Consider the following 13,998-nt stretch of genomic DNA (forward strand, 5'->3'; position numbering starts at 1 on the left):
AAAAGCGCATATATAGATATACATGTCTTTAAAAACATATCCCTACATTAACAGCAATAAAGAAAATGCCCTTAATGTTACCAATTCTTTAAAAAGCCCAAAAAAATAAAAAAATCAAAACAAAACAAAATTTAGCATCCTTCAGCAAAACTGGATATCTGAGCCAGCCACTTCTAAAGGTCACAGGTTTTTAAGCACACCTCTTAGCTCCCTGTGCATGTTTTCCAACTATTAGCAGGTAATAATATTATTGCTAGAACCTCTACAATTGTGTAATTAAAGGATATTTTAAATAGCTCATGTTTGATCTTTGCTACAAAAATGTAATTTATATTTTTGTGAACACTGCAAGCCAAAACTTTCCCATATTTTATCACAGTAAGGAGCCAAATGCTACAAATTCCCAAAAGACATCCTAAGTAGTAGATTATTATTAAGTACATACAATTACTAAAGAAGAGTTTATAACATTTTAAAGTTACTTTTCCAAAACACAAAGGTACGTCCCCTAACATGAAATTTTGGTTTAAAACATTCCATTATAAAATTCTGTTTTCAGATACAAATACCCTTGTTCAGACTCTACTGCTTAAACAAAGGTTTTTACGCAATTAGCTTCAAAAATGTTAATGGCTATTTTTGGCTGCATCCAAAACACAGACATAGGAAAAAAATATTTATTGCAACAATCTAACACCCTCATAATTGAAGGAAAAAACCAAAAAGCATACATTGCCAACAGTCTTCATCAGGATACAGACTAAATCTTCCTAGATTCCTCTGTCAAAACACTCTAATGCTGCTTTTTTACTAAATTTTGCAGAACTTGCAGAACATCGGGAAGAAAAAAAACACCTGGAGGATTGAGACTGGGAGTTAGGGAGACTTGAAGCTAAACTGGACAGAGGCTGGATAAGGAGACCAGCCTTCCTCACACTAGCAGATTGGCACGAGGAGAGGAAGAGAAGCAATGAGCAGAAGGAAGAGCAGTCTGTGATCAGCTGGCCAATGAATTTCGGGAGGAGATGAAAAATGTTTAGGGAGTTAAGACTGGAGACCAGTGAGCAGCCATCCTGAGACTAGATGCAAGTTTGGGGAGTGGAGAACTGGCTGGATAAAATGACTGGGACTAGGTGGCTGGAGGTGGGAAGCAGTAATATACCTGACTTAGAGACTAGTCAGAGGACAATTTTAACTTCCCAAGAAAAGAAACTAGGATGAATTACAATACGAAGAAGAAATTATATATGTGGGAATGGCAGGATTGGATGCAATCCTAGAGAAGGATACTAAACGGGATAGTTGGGGTGGAGATGCCAGGCAGGCACTAGCATGGACCAGGGAGTAACAAATCAACTCAGGAATTAAGATAAGAACTGAGACAGCTCACCAATCTCCCAGAAGCATGCTAACATTTGGGTTCCCTCTGAATAGACGTTTCAAAGTGTCTAGAACCAAGATTAGAAACATGGGGAATGAAGAGCAGATTTGAATAAACAGAGAGAAAAGGCTAGGATAGGGAACAATCAAAAAGCTCACCTATTATGCCGGATACCCATATTCATAGCCCTCCTCTACCCTAACGCTTATCAATTTTTCTACCGAGAGAACTCTGTAGCTATCAAGCTTCCTGCTATTATGCAGTAGGCGGATTCAGGAAAAGCTTTCACCCTCTCTGGTTAGTACTGTCTATTAAATATTTATTGGCATGAAAACTGGAACTGAATGGTCCAACTGTAAAGTAGCAGAACAGTCTCCCTCAGTCCTTCTTGTCCTCAAGTATCCCCCTTCGATCTAAACCATCTAAATAAGTACTGAGACAGCAGGAGAACGATCCTGTAAACTTCTGGCCGAGGCAGAAGATGTTAGCATCCCAGCCTATACACCAGGATTATTTAACTTTTAAACAAAGTAGAGCAAGTTCAAGACCATGGTGAAATTCCCACCCCATACAGAACACATTCAAGAAAATGGACATATGTATTAAACTTCTTGCAAGCAAAATACAATGAAGAGAGCCTTCTAAATACTGAGTCATTAGAACAAAGATGACAAAAAGCTACTGCTTTTTTAAATAATTCCCTTAAATTTTCATGTAAGTGCACAAAATAGAATGTTTCACTTGGAATGAAATAGCAATTACTTGTTTCAAACAAATGTTATGGTGTCTCCAATTGAGTAACTTTCTTTATCTTTGGCCAAAGCTGACTTGCAACCATTTTCTTGTTTCTTAATTGAAATAAAATTTGCACAACTCTAATGCTAAAGAGTATGAAAATAAAGTATTTGGCCTCTTGTACTTAGCATTTTTACTCTCTGTAGCTCAGATTCCCTTCTGTAAAATGGGAATAATTTGACTTTATGAAAATTTTCTGAAGACAAATGAACACATAAATAATCAAGACAACTATGACTGCGAAGCCATTGACACCATTAGCACTCTAGGAAGCCTTGATTAAATTAATAACTCTGTCAGCAGAGCAGGAACCTAATAATAATAAGAATATAAAACATCAGAAAATTAACAAAGAGAAGAACAACAAAATACTGAATATCCGCACCACATTTACTCCACATCTATCCTCTAGCAAGAGCAAAGCAGATTAATGAAAAAACATTAGGCAGTTATTCAACTAAAGATTATCATATTCATCAAAAATATGAACTTGAAATTGTATCGTCTTTCTTCTAGCATTTCCTAATACCCAGATACTTGACTTTGCAACTTCTAAGGTCATTTTTTTTCTCCATAGTAAAATGTTATGTACAATGTTGAAGATAAAAATCAGAAAACACGGAAGTTCATCTGCCCGGTTTGGGGTAACATTTGTCCCTCAATATTAATAAATCAGTTTAGCATTTTGACATCTAACCCATTTACTTCTTTCATTTGAAACCAGGCAAAGTCAGAGGTTTTGAGGCAAAACCAGATGAAGAGCTCACGTGACTCCAAACAAAAGCAATTTTCACACAGCCTCTTATGAACTGAACAGAAACAAGCAAGTCTGGCACAACCCAGTGTTCTACAAGACATGCACAAAGGGCCTAGTTCTGAGAGGTGCTGAAGGTCTCTGGGTACTGAGTACTGCAGGATCAGGCTCAACTTGCTAATGACTTTTCATAGGCTAGAGGGGATTAACCACAATGTGACTCCTGCACTCATTTGCAGCCTGAATGAAACAGGAAAAACTCTTTTTGACTTTACAAGGAAAGGGTTTGTGCTTTTTCAGTTTTGCTGAGAACAGGCCCTTTTCTTCTCCCTAGACAAAAAAAATGTTTCTTCTCACTAGACTTTACTTGGAAATGCTCAGGATGTGTCACCCCCTCCAGAGAACGACACGCCAACAACTAGACCTTCTTTAACAGAGGGCTAAGTTGTTGTTATACAGCCAATAAAAAACCATTGAGGTGGAATCAACCACAAAACCATGGGTCTTCTGTCTGTCCAGCTCCCTTCCCAGGCACTAGAAACCCCAAATTCCTGACCATGATGACAGACTGGCGTACCAGCCAAAAGAGCACACAGACATGGTTGCTGCCCCTATACCTGCCAGACAACTTCTTCTCCTAGCAAAGCATACAGAACAATGGAGGAGAGTATCTTCTGCTCTCTGTTTCCCAGGCTATAAACATAGGCTCATCCATGGCCACAGCTCTCTTCCATGGCACTGCTTTAACACATCTAAAATTATCTACACTTCTATTGTTACTGCAGCTACCACTATTCACTGTTTAAAGCTTGGACATTAAAAATTCCATGTGCAGTACCTAAAAATTATTTTTTTTCTTAGAAAACCCTTTGTCAAGCTATACAGTTAGGATGAGAGAAATGCCATAACTGGATAGCTCTGAACACTGGGCACCAGTATGAAATGAAAAGTGACATTTCAGACTCTTGCCTATCCTTCTTTGGAATATAGCATCAAAGAGTTTGAAGAATAAAAAGCAAATTTTAGTTGATTCAGCTGCTTACCTCAGAAAACTGTACACGCAGATGGAATGTGAAACCTATCAAGGCTATGACTTGCAAGATCTTTTTAAGGAAGGTAAGAAATCTTTTAATTTCCTAATTTTTCCCAGAGTTGTCAACACTCATGCCTGTAGTCAGTGACAACTCTACTAACTCAAATGTTAAGTCTTAAAAGATTAACAGGGATAGACATTTGTAAGCAGGAAAAAAAGTAGAGAGGGTCCAAGCTCCCAGACTCTGCCTACTGCTTCTCCAGCAGGATCAGACTATTTTCATTGTATAGCTACAGATAAGTAGTTATCAATTACAGGCTCAGAAAAATATTTAAATTTAATAAGAATCATGTGCAATGAGATTCTTCTGAGTGTACCAAAAGGAAAAGAACATCCAGGACGTACTGCAGTACTTACCTCTAAAGTCTTTGCTTTTTTAAAAAACAAACAAACAATCCATCCAAGACAATAAATAGGCCTTCACCCTCTGTGTGACACAGCCATCAAAGCTGATAGAGAATGCTGAATTAGCAGAGGAAGTGAGTCTATACCTGCTAGGGTAGCAGGGAAACAGTATCCTCTGTACAGACCTGAGGAAAGGTAACTAGCAGTCTGCATGACAGAAAAGCTTCATAGTACTGCAGCGAATCCTCTCAGTCATCACTGCGCTTGGGCAAGTTCCTGTTTGACTTCAGCAACAGCTTTAGGAGTAGCCAAGGCCACAGAAGCAATAAAAAGGTAGAAATAGTTCACCAGAGAAGCTGAACTCTTTATTTGCAATCCTCAAACCAACTCAGGATTGGGATTTGCTTCCAGTGACAAATAAGGGCTGAGCCTTCTAGCCTAGGTGACGGAAAAGACCTAGCAGTACCAGCTAAATGAGGAAGGGAAAATGAGGCGGGGGGGTGGGCGAGGTATCCTTTTCAAAGCCAGAAGTAAAGACATCCTTTTGGGCCTGGTGTATTCATTTATGCACATGCACACACAAAAAACCAAATCCAACTTCTGCCCCTGCTACTAACCTCTGTTGGCATTCACATAATGCCAGTCTAGTCTGCTGTGATACACAGCAACCTGTATATCCCGCAGCATTATTAACTCTTAGACTGAGAGCACTGGGCTTGAAATAAACACATAGCACTGCGAAAACATGCATTTGTGTTTTCCCCAAGCATTTCTGTTGTTGTTTTCTTTTTTTCAATTAAAAAAATCTGAAGATATTGTGAATACTCTAGAAGACTGCAGTAATGTGATATGATTATCAAAGGAAAGATGTAGCATCAGCCAGACAGTTTACCAACGCAGTATTCAGTTCTACCTGTAAATGAGATCACATACAGTAAGCACATAGGATCACTATTCACAATAATTAGCACTCTAATTCACAGATTATCTCAAGAGTAGATGGTAACAGACAAAAAAAAAAAAAAATCCACACAACCACAAAACCCAAACTTTTTTTTCCCCTTAATGCAATGAATTGTCTTTATATCACCACAACTCAGGGGAATTTCAATTGCAGACTTGACGCTGCAGAGAGCAAAGTGTAAAAGGTTTTGAATGGTGTGGTTGTTCAGAAGAAACCTAGAGCCTCCTCCTTCCCTTCATAGGCATCAACTTAATTAATTGTAAAAACTTGGTTGTTATGCAAATTAATTCAGTCCTGTGATTGGTTATTGCAGCAATGAAGATTCTCACACACTATTCACATGAGTTCTGAAAATAGCAACAAGCATCTGCTCTGTGCAGTCTACCCCATCAACTTTCCTTTTACTATTTGTTTCAAAAAGACTTTTTCAATAAATTCATGGTTCCTGACACCAGAATTTAAAAAGGAGTACAGCAACATCACGAAAACAAGACCTCTGGCTAAGTGAAATAACATTTCTTGTAACACTTATCTACAGATTATAAGATGACTTGTTGGACAAATTAACTAGTCTAGTAATATATTTACTTCATATTAACACTCTGATCTGCACTGCACATCTATACACAAAGACCTCTGCTGTGCATTTATGTCTGATATATTTAACACATATAACTTCATTATAATATTCTGTTAAATTCAATTAGTTCTTTTAATGCAAAATCAGTCCTGGTACTTAATAAAGCTCATTCTTCGAGTTCTAAACTAGTTTGTCATGTCTGTTTTAAATTTTGAAGCCATGCAATGCCATACCTACTTGAGTTTTAACAAGGCAAATACCTTCCTTAGCAGGAAGAAAGTACGTTCATTTTCCAAGGGTGAAAAACTATGCAACTTCAGTTTTGCTTGAATAGATCAAGTAAATAAGTTTAATATCTTAAGCTATTTTGGCCACTTGTGTATTACAAAAAAGTTTGTCCACAACATAAAGAAAGAAGGTTCAAATAAATATTAAATTATATTGTCTACCTTCTCACTTGTTTTTTGTGATTTTAAAAGTTTTGGAGAGTGTATTTTCAACTTTGTGTACACAAGACTGTAAAACAAGCTAGAGAAAAGGCTGAATCTGATTACCCCTTCTAGTTTTATAGTTCATTCCTAACACAGCCAAAATCAGGTAGGAAAATATGTCCAAAATTTGAAGGATTTAAAACCCACTGTAATTTGCATCCAAGTTCAGCCATAGAATCTTGTTTAGGTTAATTTTTAGAGAATTCTGAGACAGGGACATGCTTAAAATGTAACTATGTGTGTCAAAATAACACTGACATGGGAATTTAAGCAATCCAAAGATGAGCACTGAGAAAAACAAAACTCAAAACCTTAGAAACATAAGGATATAAAACGTAGTTTGTGCCCTCCATATAACTCAACTGAATGTTGCCTATGTCTCTGGATAACTGGAGATCCCATCAGTTGCTGAGTTTTGAATATTGTTGAATGAATAAATAAAATAAATAAACAAACACAGTGGGTAAATAAAGCTAGTGCTGGAGAAAAAATTCTGTTCATCTACGCTAACTGTATGAAATTTTAGTTTTAGTTATCCCAAAGAATCTTAAGATATTTTTGTTAAAATGATGAAGTCATAGCAATAAGAGATGCCACCTAAGAATTTGTTCTTAGGTGCCTAAGATGCCACTCTTATTTGTTTTGAAACATTAGCTGGGAAGTGGTTAGAGTAGGTATACTTTGATTTAACATGCTAGGTGTTCAGATGATTGAAAATTTTAACAGAAAATAAAATGACAATTTTAACTAGAGAGTGTGTGCTTTTTCATGCCTTATTCAGATTTAATGTGTTTTGGTTTTTTTTTAAATTTTAAAATAAAACAGTATTATTACTGATGAAACAAATGCCACCCATGAAGGCTAAGGTAACGCATGCAGCAAGACAAAAGAGGTTCAGAGGCAAAGACAACAGCATATGCTAACATTCAAGAAAATCAGGTCAATGTAGAGTTCTTCCTTCAAGGATACTCTTAATTTATGGTCCTTTCAAAATGTAGCTATTGCTGCCTTGAACATAAAACAGAGCTCTGAAGATACAGCATCAGAATAAGGCTCTATCTTAATAATAAAATCAATGAGATCAGAATGGGCCCTCAAGAAGTTTTAGTGACGCATAATTTTTTAACACACTTTGAACTGCGAGATGACAGTATTAAAAGTAAAATCCCATTTCTACGACTGTCTTAACACACACTGAGCCATGCAAGGAACAAATATGCGACTACACATACACTAATTAAATATTTATAGTAAGAAAAAATGTGTCATTGCAAAAGCAGACCAGATTTTGTAGATATCGTTCTCTTCTATTACTCTAACTAGAAATCAGAATCAAGGAGCCACAAGAGAGTTAAACTCTCCCATTATTATAGCTGAAAAACAAACACTTACATAGTCCTTTAAAAAAAAATAAAATGAGATACAGAAGCCAAAGTATTAGTTAGCTCAAATAAGGATGAAGATGCAACTCTCAAACTCTTAAGAGAAGAAATGTCTTGGAAAAAAACAAGAAATATTTTAAATCATCCTATTTCTTTCACCTCTGCCTCCTCATTAGTATGGGTTTGAGGCTGTCTCCTTCAGCAGCAGGAGCCAAGCTCCCAAGCAAGTGGCACACTTTGTTCTATGTTCTTTCAGGATATGGAATTCCTTTCCTCATATCCTCTAAAAAAAGAGTTAAAACTCTCATTCAGACTCTCCTTGGCTGTATGAGAAAATTTCCAACTGAACTCACATTACTAAGTGCTATAGATTTACAAGGTATCTAATAATGGGTAAATGATCAAAATATTGGAAGATAATTAATAGTCTGATCATACATAAAGTTTATGTGCACTTACTCCCAGAATTCCATCACTGGAGAAGTGGCATTTTGTAAAGAGACTTGACTGCAGTTGCTCATATTAAGTTTTTGAAATTCCACACAGTTTTCTACAAAAGAACAGAAAAAGAGTTTGCTAGATCGACAAGTACATTTCTTCTTGTGCATCTTCTATTTTATGCATCTTGTAAAGCCACTATTCTATAATACATTTTCTCTAGGTAGTTATAGGATTTCTGGGTACACTAAAATGCCACAGCTGCTACTTCTGCAACACTGTATTTTGATCATCAGATCACAGGCCTGTCCCAGAAAAATACCCATGCAGTATGCTACATTCTCCTAGAACGCTTTCCAAAGGCACAGTTGCAACGGCAAGGGCCAATAAAGCGTCTGAGGCAAAACCAAGTGCTTTGAGAAACTGAGGCAATTGATTGGGAATTACAACATACTCCTACTCCAACTGCTGGTTCAATGGCCAATGTAACAACTGGCTTATGAAACACTGCCAGCAACATGTTTCCACTTGGCCTTAATACGGCAAGTGAAAAGTCACTGTGTATGATGATTATGATCTCTAATATGAAGAAAGGAAACCAAAGCAGCTCAGCACTGTTGAGCTGACACTTAGTATTTCAACAGCGATCAACATTGGCTAAGCTCCTTCACAGAATGCCAAAATTGATGCTGAAGCCTTCCACATCTATTGGGGCCAAGACTAGTTCCCTAACATAACCTAAACTGCTAGATTTCAGATGGCTTTATGTGTGCTCAAAGAACACTATAATGAGCAGTTAATAAAAAAAATCATGAAAGACTGTACAATTGGTACCTTATTTGAAATCAGACAGTTATATGAGGAACAAATGCAAAAACTTCAGGAACAGGGAAATAAGGGCATTGGTATGTATTCCTCCCCGTAGTTGTTTGTGATCTTCAAATGCAGTTAAAGCATTACAGATAAAAAAAATCAATGAGAGGACAGATACAGAGCCCTGTATTGCAAACCCTTATGAATACACACCTCATCTTTCATGTAAGAGGATACTTTGCATGCCATAAGGATTACTTATGTGACTAAATTTTCAAAGGTAGCTTGATGAACATTACCCCTCTACATCTGGCATTAAGAAGAATGAATCCAAAGTTCTACATTTAATATTTTCCTCTCCATTTAAACTCTTTCTTACCTCATTAGAGTGAAAGAGTAAGATTGTAACCTGTCATCAGCTCTTCAGTAGAATTCACTTACTGTATTCAGGAAAAATAGATACGATTGCAAATGAGAGTCTTGGGATTTAGCGAGGGTATCTTACAGAATTAACAAAATCAAAAGTCTTCTTCTGCTATCTGACATTATAGTCTGCAGGAACAAATGCTTATACAATGGCCTAAACCTTCACGCCAGGATTCCTTTATCATGCTGTAGTGTGATGTGATTGGCCCTTTTCCACAGGCTTTTCTACCAGAATAGTTTTGTTCCTGATGTTTTAATACATTAATCGATTGCTTGGAATGATTTGTATAGCAATAATCTCTACTGAAGTCATACCTGTATTCCATTCATGCCCACAGGTAGCCCAAGGAAGCTCTGTAGTAAAGCAGTTAAACAAATAGAAGATAGCCCATGCTAAAATGATGATGTAATATACATTTAGATGTGCCTCTATAACTTGCGTTGCATATCCAATGCCTAGAGAAAAAAAAAGTGAGACACAGTAGAAAACTTCTACTATTCAGGTAATTTAAATGCTTACTACTTTAAGTATATCTTAACTTCCATTTCGATACAATTCATTTTATTTTACTTTTGCGGTAGAACACAGAACTGTTTGTTACCTTCAAATAGAGGGCAAACTTTCCTCCAGCATGTAATGCCTCCTTCACTAGTAAACTGTCCCAAGGCCGTCTCCAAGAAAAATACTGGTATTCCACAGCAAATAAAAAAAACCACATACGGGATGAGGAAGGCACCTACAAGCAAACATTGAGGGAGTATCAGTTATACTGAATATCGTTCCTTGACAGCACAGTGAGAAAAACTAATTTTCTTAATAAAGGAAGGATCCTCTATTAGCCACCTCTCAAGCAGCATCCTGAAAGTGCAGAAAGTGTTTACTCCTCACCACAAATATCAAAAACGTCACGGCCTAAAAAAGCCCAGACCAAAACTCCTCAGCATAGACTAAATTCTGATCATGTGATGATGAGTCAAAGGTGAGGTGGAAAGCAAGCAATTACATTGGTTTAGACTGAAACAAGGAATGAAGGAAATAAATATTGAGAAGAAAGCACAAAATAACCAATTCTGACATTTTTCCTTACACCAAGGAAGTTTTACCGGTTTAACCAGGCCGACTAGTGCAGCAATGTAGGGCACAGAATAATTTATCTGAAGTTGTAGGAAAATTACAGAGCATTAACTGTCTAATTAAGTTATGAAAATAAAGGTTAGTACAACATACATAATCTGTTATATCCAGGCCTCAATTTACTTGCTCACAAACACATAATCCCATAACACTGATTAGCTTAATTTAAAGCTCCCACTAAACGATGTAAGCAGCCCATCATTCATTTCATTTCAAATAAAGACAAGATATGCTAAACAGATGGTGGATGCAGTTTTTCCTAGGAAAATGTGTTTTACAGTGCTGTCCATCATTGCATACACTGATCAGTTCTTTAGAACAGTGTTTCCTTCCTTCAGCGGGAGTCCTAAAGATTAATTTGGTCATGAATGATCAGCATCTTAATATCTACCTCTGCAATACTAAATCTCTGTCAGAATATTAACTTTGAACAAATTTTTTCTCAATATTCTTCAGGAAAATTTCTACAACTACAAGGCAAATAGGTATCCCACTCATGATCTCAAAAAAAAAAAAAAAACAAACCCCACCCCACACACCAAAACCCAAACACCACAACACACCCGCAACCTGCAACAATTGTTATGCTTTAGTCACTTTGATTAGAAAGTTGAGACAACTAAATATAGCTGCTTTGACTTGCAGCTTCTTTCTTCAGACCCAGCACATCAAGAGAGACCTCTTCATGCGTAGTCTCCTCCCTCAACCAGGCAATTTGCCTATAGTTAAATCTCGAGAAATACCTGTGGATTTCACAAAGAATGGAATCCTTGCATGTAAAACACAGTTTCTCTGCATGATTTACTGTGCACATGGTTTGAACAAAATCCTTATAGGCCAAGAGAACTGCTGGCCAGTATCAAATTCAACTTGGTCCACTCATAGGCATGATCATAGGGTGTTTAACATGGCAGCTTGTTGAAACTGACAGTATTAGCTTTGACTATTTTTCCAACGCTGTTCTACAACAGGTCTACACCATGAAAATTAGAGGACATCAGGTTTCCCACCTTGCAAAGAGATCATATTCCAATAAATATCTAACTCTAAACATGCAAAGAAATTAATTTTCCTAAAAAAAACCCCATTAAATATCCACAAGAACAAATTAAAATTATAGAAGCTTATGCCTACACTACTTGTTACAATTCAGAATAAACACCAGAGAGAGGCCAGACCTCAGAAGTTCCACACTACTGCTTTTAGATTCATGCTGTATCTAGCAAGTTATTTCACAACTAGCTCATGTATCTTACCATTGCCTTCACTTACCTCACACTAAGTAGTTTTCAGTATTTACATCTGATGCATCAAACAAGTCCAACTCTGGTCTAGTTCCATCAGGGCATTCCAGAGAGTTACACAAACACAGGTCATAGATCAAGTCCCCATTGAATAAAATTTAAGTCAATGGCAAATTTCCCATGGTGCCACGACATGACCAATTAAACCACACACATTAATTTTATTCTTAAAGAATTGAGTGGTGATTAAGCATGATATTTAACTAATTACTTTTTCACTAAATCACTCAAAAACATGGTTAGAATTTTTTCTAACTAATGTTAAAGCCTTAAAAACGATAGCATCACATTTTGACAAGCTAGCATATACATATGAATGGGCATATAAAGGTTACTCTGTGAACAAGGAAATCTTCATTATATACTGAAAAATTATTTCTATTTTTTCCTCTGACAAAATTTCTCTGGGAAAACTTTCACAATTAACAAGGAACTGTTCTGCATATCATATCTAGCATATTAATATTTATGTACAAACAGCAGTACTTGACAGCATCACTCTGAAAACAGGTGAATTCTTGTTATCTTAGTTTGTTATCTTAGTTTTGACAAAGTACAGATACATAAAGAAAGGAGTTGCAAACCATAACTGCAGTTTCCACAGCAGTATTAGCCTTACATAAAGTGCAGACAAAATGGGCCAAAACTATCCCCAAGTTCAGATAACTGTGCCTGCTTTTGGATGGACAAGGGAAAGAAATTTGGCACAGCATTAGTAGGAAACAAACCCATTAAAGAACAGTTCTTTGTGGATCAGTCACTGAACATACCATTTTTCTCTCAGCCTATATACTTACACTAACACTGATTCAGGAATTAAGTTGGGATAATGTTGAATCCAGTCCACAGAACTCTAAACTAAATTTTTAATTTACTTTTCTTTCCTCATTGCTTCACAAGTCACATCTGACATGCTTACTCTTAACTGTCACGTATCTTACATTGTTTATACTGAACTATAACCAATACATACCACATGTTGCACTTTTGTAGAAGTTAAATCTGTTCTTTTCTCTCTCAGATAAAATTCCTACTCTAAATTTTATAGGGTTTGCTCTCTTCTTTGAGTAACAGGCAACTTTTACATCTTCCCCTATTGTACTGTAGTAATTGGGGAAGTAATGGGGAAAAAAAAAGTTAAAGAGATTTTCATATGACAAAGAAAAAAAGTAATCCTTGTAATATTATGAAAAACAGTATTCATCCTCTCCAAAGTATACTGTTGTGAAAAATAAACTGCTACATTCTTTTCTATGTCAAACTTATTTAAGTATGCTTGGGTCTGTATTCACATGCAGTAAAAACACAGTATACTACTATAACAGAACACTGGCTTTTTCCACATTAAAAATCTTATATAAAATAAAAAAAAAAAGTCAATTTACTAACACATAAGGAACTTGTGAAAGTAAGCTGCACAATATTAGGGGAGGAGAAGGAAAGAGAAACACAACAATTTTTTCTTCATTATTAGATGCTTAATGCTTCCCTATCCCCCACATACACTGAAATCCTGAATACCTATTTCTTACTAGCCCAAGAAATCACTGTAAAGCATTCTTAATTGTTTATTTCCCACATGTTTATGGTGAGCTGTAAATCAACATAAGATACCATCTTACCTCCTCCATTCTTGTAGCACAGATATGGGAATCTCCATACATTTCCCAACCCAATAATCTCCCCTGCCACAGAAAGCACAAATTCAACCTTATTGTTCCAGTGGCCTCTTTCATGAACTTTCTTATCATTGCTGTGGACAAGGCTGGTACTTGAGGCTTCTGGGTCCAAAGCATCTTCTGGCTTGCCATTAATCATAGGAATAGTCTTTTCAGCTGTCATGACTGTTCAGCCTAGGGGAGAGCAAAAGAAAAACATACAAATATTTTAAGACACTTGTTAGTAATAGCCTTCAATGATTAAAGAAGTCCCTCAGCATATCATTGGCTTCTTATTACCTACATAAATTGTCAGGTGAAAGTGAAGGACGCAACTCCGTAAGGGTAGAAAAGTTGTAAAGAAAGAAAAAAGGAAAGAGGAGCGGAGGGGGGGAAAAAAAGAGAACCTTATGTACAAGGGAAGAAGAATTCGAAGTTG

The 13,998-nt window shown here is 36.5% G+C and overlaps 1 protein-coding gene across 1 annotated transcript in view; it reads right to left on the minus strand.

Moving 5' to 3' along the window:
• The window catches only part of LOC104464684 (sodium- and chloride-dependent GABA transporter 3-like), a gene marked incomplete at its 3' end in the record, with an annotated part of 27,929 nt that extends 14,186 nt beyond the window's left edge, over nucleotides 1–13,743 (minus strand). The window contains exons 1-4 of the mRNA XM_010077466.1: nucleotides 13,524–13,743; nucleotides 10,065–10,199; nucleotides 9,778–9,918; nucleotides 8,245–8,335 (exon numbers count right to left, since the gene is read on the minus strand). Of these exons, the coding sequence (XP_010075768.1) occupies nucleotides 8,245–8,335; nucleotides 9,778–9,918; nucleotides 10,065–10,199; nucleotides 13,524–13,743 (587 nt within the window). The remainder of the gene's footprint in view (nucleotides 1–8,244; nucleotides 8,336–9,777; nucleotides 9,919–10,064; nucleotides 10,200–13,523) is intronic.
• Nucleotides 13,744–13,998: the final 255 nt, after the last annotated feature.

Source organism: Pterocles gutturalis, unplaced genomic scaffold, assembly GCF_000699245.1.
Source record: "Pterocles gutturalis isolate BGI_N339 unplaced genomic scaffold, ASM69924v1 scaffold48293, whole genome shotgun sequence".
Classification (NCBI taxonomy): domain Eukaryota; kingdom Metazoa; phylum Chordata; class Aves; order Pterocliformes; family Pteroclidae; genus Pterocles; species Pterocles gutturalis.